At 41.0% G+C, this 7,857-nt stretch overlaps 1 protein-coding gene across 1 annotated transcript in view; it reads right to left on the bottom strand.

The window, feature by feature from the left end:
* Positions 1-7,857, bottom strand: part of cnksr2a (connector enhancer of kinase suppressor of Ras 2a) — a 198,804-nt gene that overhangs the window by 55,469 nt on the left and 135,478 nt on the right. The window contains exon 13 of the mRNA XM_037694365.1: positions 1,903-2,117. Coding sequence (XP_037550293.1) covers positions 1,903-2,117 — 215 coding nt within the window. The remainder of the gene's footprint in view (positions 1-1,902; positions 2,118-7,857) is intronic.

Raw genomic sequence — 7,857 nt, 5'->3', positions numbered from 1 at the left:
TGGGGCCTTTGCATTGACTTCCATTCATTTTTCATTCATTTCTATAGCCTAACCATGACCTTTATCCATAACCTAACCATTACCAGTACATACCTAACCCTAAACCTAACACATCCTCAATTCACACCTTAGTCCTAAACCTAGCCCCTAACCCACCAACGGGACTTCTTCTTATGGGGCCCGGGCTTTGGGCCCCATAAGGAGCAGTTGGTCTTCACAATGTAGTATAAGTTGGAAAAATGGGCCTCACAAAGTAGCATAAACAAGGACACACACACACACACACACACACACAAAGACAAGGATGGTGAATGGAAAAGCAAGAACCAAATCATTATTGTGACCTGATGATGAAAGGGAACTTTGAATTTGGAAGGACTTTGAATCCTCAAAGGTGCAGGAGAGTATCTGTTGACTGGAAGTTGTGTCAGTCCAAAACTAGCATCTAGAACCCAAACGTTGACAAGTAATTTGTTTTAATTGTTGCAGCTTCTAGACTTGGTGTTAGGTTAAGTTAGATGTGAGTCTATAAAATCATAATTTCCAAAAGGGGTACATTTAGGCTGTCCACACAAAAAGCATAATGGTGCTATTTCAAGAGTTTTACGCTCGGAAGTTCAATTCCCACCAAAAAATTGTTTAGGTGCTATCATTCATTTACACATTATCTTTACCCGCTTCTTCTTTTCCAAATCGCAGGGGTTACTGGTATGTCCAACAGTTACTTTGTGAAAGACAGAGTACACTCAGGACAGGTTGCAAGTTGTTTAGGGAATACCTAAAGGCCATTTCTATGTAGACACAAGGCTAAAACAAGGAATGTTTATGCTCAAATACGTTCTCCATGTGAATAGGGCCCAAAAATATAAGTGGTTTTGAAACAGATAACAAAGTAGATATTTTTCTGTTCATACCCAGATCTATCCATCTATCCATCCATCCATCCATCCATTATCTTTACACGCTTATTACATTTTGGGTCATGGGGGTCACTGGTGCCCATGTCCAGCAATCACTGTGCAAGGGGTGGGGGACACCCTGGACAGGTCTCCAGTCCATCACAGGGACACATAGAGACAAACGAGACAAACAAACATTCACTCTCTCACTCACACCTAGAGAGAATTTAGAGTTACCAATCAGCCTAACATGCATGTTTTTGGTCTGTGGGAGGAAAACACAGTACCCGGAGAAAACCCGTGCATGCACGAAGAGAACATGCAACCTACACCCAAAAGGACCCCCGGACCGGAATTTGAACCGGCAACCTTCTCTAACCAGATCTATTGTAACTTTAAACATTTTTTTTCCGTTAGAATATTTTTATTTGTTGCGAGGATTAGAACCTGAGACCAAACTAATTTACCAGCTTTTTTGTTTATTGAAAAAAACAAAAAACATACACACACACACACACACACACACAGTTGAGCTTTACGATTAATACATGTGAGCCTACTATTAATTTGTTTTCCATTAGGTCATAGACAATTGTCATAGGGTATCTGAACCCAGGACAATAAGTAACAGCTCCTATGGGCTTTTTTAGTTGCGGGTTAGGGATGTCATGAATTGGACTTGTTTTCTACAGATTCCTTCAAACCCAGTTAGATAGTGAAGAGTTTATATGGTATGTTCACTAACATGTATTCTAAACCATGTCTACTCAAGTTTCAATAGGACCCACATATGGTTGACTTACAGGGATAAATAGCACATTGCAATCAAAAGTTTTTTTTAACTTTACCATTCAGAGACATGCTCTCATTGATTGGTGTCTTGAACTGTATCAATTTTTTAGTTGTTTTGAAATCTGGCTGCAAGAAATTCAACAAAAACTTGGACAATCATAACAGAAATCAAGCAGTAAGTTTACGAAAAGAAATAAAACATTGTCCTTACATGATACATGGAGGTTTGGTCTCTGGGAGGTGAATCTCTCTGATTTGTCTGAAACAGATAGTGGGAGGGGCTTTGGCTGTGGTGGCTCCGTCTCTTGGCCCGCTTGGCCATGTCGTTGGAGCGTTTGCCTGGACGAGCTGTTTGGGAGGAGTAGTCGTCAGACCCAATCCTCTCATCCCTGCCAGACAGTCCCACGTAGCGCATCATGGAGGCATCTGGAGACAAACCATCAAACCCTTAATTGCATGCCCACTTATAGCACCAAGTAGTATGAATCTGTGATACTCTTTTTTTAATGTATTTATTGTTTTCCACTGTGTATTTATCAGAGCTAAATATGTGTTCTATATTTATTCAAAACAAAAAAAGTCCTATCATTCAAATTTATTTAGATTAGGACAAAGTTGTTTGAAAAAGACACGCAGACTTTAACCTTTAATTAGAACATGAATACAGGGTTAATGAAGTATTGTGTTATCTGTGCAATCAGCTGTAAGCAGTAACGCCATATTTTAGTCTTTTACTCTGAGCATCAATTAAAAACATAAAGACCAAGTATTCCTTAAGGGAAAATGAATAGTCTGCTGCCTTTCATGCCATAATTTTAGACTAAAATCACTTTGTGTTGAGAAACAATTGAGTTATTACCATTTAGGTCAAACATTGAAAATAACATTTTGTACAATCACATGCAATATTGCAACATCTTGTGTGATCTTGTATGATCTGTTAGCGCTAAAAGTATGTGCTACTTGTGAACAGCGGTCAGCTACTACCACATGAAGTTTTACACTCTCTGTTAAATAACAGAGTTACAGTTTATATTTTTTGTGTATGGTAAGCTCAATAAGCTGTAAACATCTAAACTGTTGTTGACTCCAAAAGTTAATCTGTTGTTCCTCTTCCGGGAAGATGGCGCCACTGTGCATGGCCTGCCCTCCACCTCTGTCTGCAGTGATCGTGTTTTTTCTGTTTTTGTCATTTTTGTAATTTTTCACCTTCAACATTGACTCACTGCTGGTTTATGAACGTCATCAACTCCCAAATCTCCGACTATCTGCCACCAGTCTCGCTTTGTTTGATCATAATGATCATAACTCTGGACCCCCTCTTGTACTCCCACCTCTGCTTGAAGACGTTCCTGTTTACCTCCGCCGTGGTATCCTGCCCGCTCGAAGACATTGCTCCAGGCGCCGTGGAAAACAAGCCGGCCATCTTGTGAGGATCAAAGCCTGCCGGGCTGTTGCTGCGGCTTCCTCTTCAACCGAGGACCACATCTTAAATCACCTGTCCTGGTGCTGCGCCGATCCACTTGAGTCCTTCTTGGTCCCACGGGTCGGGTCGTGCTTCCACAGCAGACCTGTTCACTGCGGTTGGGCTTCCGGTCGTTGGAGTCGCGGGTCGAACTCCGAAAATCTGAGACCGCTGGTCTTAACTTCATGGACAACTTCTCCTGCTGTGATTCCTACAAGGATTGCACTGATAAACTCCAGGTCTCTGGCTAATAAAACATTCATCTTGAAGGACTTTTTTTCCTCCACCGGTCTGGACTTCTTCAGCGTGACTGAGACGTGGCTCTGGCTCTCCTATGGTGAGTTCATGGCCCTGTCGGAAATTTTACCACCGGACTGTTCTTATTTTAATGCTTTGAGAACATTAGGCAAAGGTGGTGGATTATTAACTATTTTCAAAAAACAATGGAACTGCAAACTGGTACAGAACCAGCTAATTCTTTGAGCTTCGAACTGCTGTGTTTTGAGGTGGACTGTTCAAATCCTGTTTTTTCTGCTGTTATACAGGCCACCCAAATATAATAAGGACTTCATGGCTGAACTCTCTGACTTTTTAACTTGGATTCTGCTCAGATATGATCGGGTGTTGATTCTGGGAGATTTCAATATACATGTCTGTTGCCCTGAAAAGCCACTGACTCAGGACTTTTTAGATCTGATCCAGTCTCTGAATTTTGTACAGAATGTTGCAAGACCAACTCACCAGCATGGCCACACACTGGATTTAGTATTAACCTTTGGCTTATCTGTTTCTGAGTTAGAAATTGGGGATGCAATTTTCTCTGACCACAAACCCATTTCTTTCAACACTTCTTTTGTCAACAAGTTCAAACCCCATCTCCCTCCAGCAAGGCCTTGTCGAATATTTAACCCTTCCACTGCTGTGCTCTTTTCATCTGCGTTTACAAAAAATTCTCGCTCAGTCTCTGAATCCTCTTCCATCAACACCCATGAGCTAGTCACTATACATCAAGAGACCTGTGCTAAGGTGCTTGACCTAGTTGTACCATTAAAAATTAGGCATCCAAAGCGCACGCCACACCCTTGGATGAATGAGATCACTCGCGCAGCCAAACATCAATGCAGGAAAGCCGAACGTAAATGGAAGAAGGACAAACTTCACGTTTCTTTTATCATGCTAAAATCATGTTACAAACAGTACCAGGCCACTGTTAAATCAGAATATATATATATATATTTCTCCCAAATCATCGCCTCAAACAGCCACAATCCCCACGTTCTTTTCAATACCATTAACTCCATTTTAACCGTGCCTCAAGTGTGCCAAAAGGGAGGCCTCTGCAGTTACATGTGACGACTTTGCCAGTTTCTTTGTTAAAATGGTTGAGTTGATCAGGTCACTGATTCCTCACACCACAGCTGACCCCGCTGTCTTTGTCCCCTCCACATCAGTCTTTAACCAGTTTGAATCCATTTCCCTCTCATATCTAAATTATGCCATTGGTCAAATGAAACCCTCAGGTTCCCCTGCTGACCCCATTCCTGCATAGTTTTTTAAACAAGTCCTACACTCCATTGGACCCTCTGTTCTTGACATTATAAACAGCAGTATGGCTACAGGTGTAGTTCCTGACGCTTTTAAACATGCGGTGGTAACTTCTTTAATAAAAAAACCCGGACTTGACCCTTCAATCTGCTCAAACTTCAGACCCATCTCCAAACTTCCCTTTCTTTCTAAAATCCTGGAGGAAATAGTTTTCACTCTATTAAAAAAGTTCTCGGGTGGAAATTCTATTCTTGAGATCTTTCAGTCTGGCTTTAAGAAACTACACAGCACCAAAACAGCCTTAGTTAGGGTCTGCAACGACATTCTTCTGGCAAATGACTCTGGTCAGTCTGTAGTCCTAGTACTCCTTGACCTTACCGCTGCATTTGAAACTGTGGACCACAGTATCCTTTTATCCCAGCTAGAACAGTGGGTTGGGATTACTGGTGCAGCGTTAGAATGGTTCCATTCATACCTGAGAGACAGAAGTTTCTGTGTTAATTTTGCTAACACTCTATCTACTTCAGTGCCTCTTTCCTGCGAAGTCCCGCAAGGCTCCATTCTTGGACCCCTTCTGTTTTCTTTGTATCTCCTCCCCTTAGGGTCTATCCTGAGGAAACATGGTCTTTCCTTTCATTGTTATGCTGATGACTCTCAGATTTATCTGCCGTTAACACCTAACCGTTCCTCCTCCATTCGCCCTTTGTTAAAATGTCTTGATGACATCAAGACTTGGATGGCTGCAAACTTTTCGAGTTTTAATGATCAGAAGACTGAGGTCGTTGTGTTTAACCCTAGCTCTGCCACTGTCACTGATCCTGCAAACCTGGACTCCCTTCAGCCATATCTAAAACAGTCTGTTACCAATCTCGGGATAGTTTTAGACTCTGACTTTAAGTTTAATAAGCAGATAAATTCTGTTCTCGCTTTATGCTGGGGTCAGTCAGGTCTCTCTCACGTCTCCAGCTTGTCCAAAATGCTGCAGCTCGGCTACTAAGAGGAACTCGCAGGTTTGAGCACATTACTCCAGTTCTGTCCTCCCTTCACTGGCTTCCTGTGCATGTCAGAGTTGATTTCAAGATTATTCTGCTGACATTTAAGTGTGTTAATGGCCTGCACCCTCATACTTCTCCGACCTCCTTCATCTTTATACTCCTTCTCGGGCCTTGAGATCAGCAGACCAGCTGCTTTTAGCCGTACCTAAAACCAGGCTGAAGCTCAGAGGAGATCGGGCGTTTTCAGTCATGGGCCCTAAACTCTGGAATAATCTGCCCATCAACATTCAACAGGCCACCTCAGTCTCTATTTTTAAATCTCTTCTCAAAACACATCTGTACTCATTGGCATTTAACACAGGGTGATCTCATTTGGTATTTCATTGTTGATTTTTTTTTTTTTTTTCATTTAGCCTTTATTTATCCAGGTTAGTCTCATTGAGCCATGAGAACTCATTTTCAAGAGAGACCTGTTTTTAGGGAGCACATGGTGGGGTTAAGGGCCTTGCTCATGGGCCCAGAGTGGGGCGAATGAGGGTGGGGGCAAGTGTGGGTGTTTCACCTACCCCACCCACAATTTTTGATGTTGTCGGGGCCGGGGCGTGAACCGGCGATCTTCGGATCACAAGCCCACTTCTCTAACCTCTGCGCCACCACTCCCCAATGATGATTGTGTTCATCCATTTTGTTTTTACTCCCTGACATTTAACGCAAGGTGATTTGATTTAGTATTTCATTGTTTCTCATTATATTTAATTGTTTTTTATGCTTTTATTCATGTTGCTGTAATATGTTGTTATTAATATTTGATGCTGTGATCTTTTTGGTAAGCACTTTGATAACAGTTACTGTTTTAAATGTGCTATATAAATAAATGTGACTTGACTTGACTTGTTGTTGAGGTAGTCAGTCATTAGCCTACTTTCTTACCTGACAGCTTCATCTGTTCAGTGGTTCGTGATATATATTGCTAACAGACATACAGGGTTGATTCCAATGGTTAATGCCATGGATTTAATCAAATATATTGCTCAGTATGTTACGTACAAACTATGCTCAGCTATGATCACACACAAATTTAGCTCAACATCATTGCAATGGACTAAGTTATGCTAATTTGTGCTTGCTAGTACCACTTTGCTATGGTGACCATCTTGAATCAGCTTTATTTCAAAAGATAAGTTATCGAAGCACATGCAGTGAACACTTTCTGAAAGTTTTTTTAAAATCATTCAGTGATTCTTGAAATATTTTGCTAACAATACAAACAAACACCCACACACACACACATTATCACTTTACCTCAACAATTAGCAGAATGCAATAAGAAAAATGTGTGTGTCCTTTACAATTACATTTCAGGACTATTTTTTTTTTTACATTTTGGAAGTTTTATTTTAAATACTATGAGAAATACAGTAACTTATATTATATTATATTGTTATAGAAGCATTTGACACCCAGTGGAGCTGTATAAAGATATTAGAAAGAAAAACTGCAGTCAGCACCTACAGTACAAATGAAGGTACACAAACTCCCTGCAGGCAGCAGCTCCACTTGACTCAAAGACCTTTAGACCAAAGATGCATGACTTCTATTTTTAAAGGGACCGTGCAGAGTTTTTGAGCTTGCAGTTTTATGCTCCAGCAAAGGATAAGTTTATACAAAGATGCAAGCCAATAAAATACATAAAATTAAAGGCTCATAAATAAGTCTATGAAAGAATGTTATTAGCCCACCAACTTTCATGTCAGAGTTTTGAAATGAGATCAACTTGTGATGAGAAGGGATGGAGATGTAATCATTTTGACCTAACCTTGTACATGACACTATGCTAGATCTTTAAAAATGTGTTAATGCTCCAAGTTTGTGTTAAGGGAAATTCTCAGCTACTAACGAATAACATTTTAACCTAAAATATTCAAGAAAGGTTAAGGTATTTTTTGTGTTGACTAAGGGTGCATTCACACCAGCCCTGTTTAGTCCGCTTTAATCGAACTCTACCTTGTTTTCCTAGAAAGTCCGGTTCGTTTAGGGAGGTGTGAACGCGCCATCGAACTCTGTCACGGAACAAAAAGGCGAACTCTGGCCCGGGCTAAAACCTAGGTCTCGGTCCGGTAGAAGCAAACTCCAGCGTGGTTCGTGTGAATTCACTGATTCA

The sequence above is a fragment of the Nematolebias whitei genome, chromosome 20 (assembly GCF_014905685.2).
Source record: "Nematolebias whitei isolate Nwh7 chromosome 20, NemWhi1, whole genome shotgun sequence".
Classification (NCBI taxonomy): domain Eukaryota; kingdom Metazoa; phylum Chordata; class Actinopteri; order Cyprinodontiformes; family Rivulidae; genus Nematolebias; species Nematolebias whitei.
Note: the sequence above shows the minus strand (reverse complement) of the source record. Positions and strands in the feature narration are given on the sequence as shown.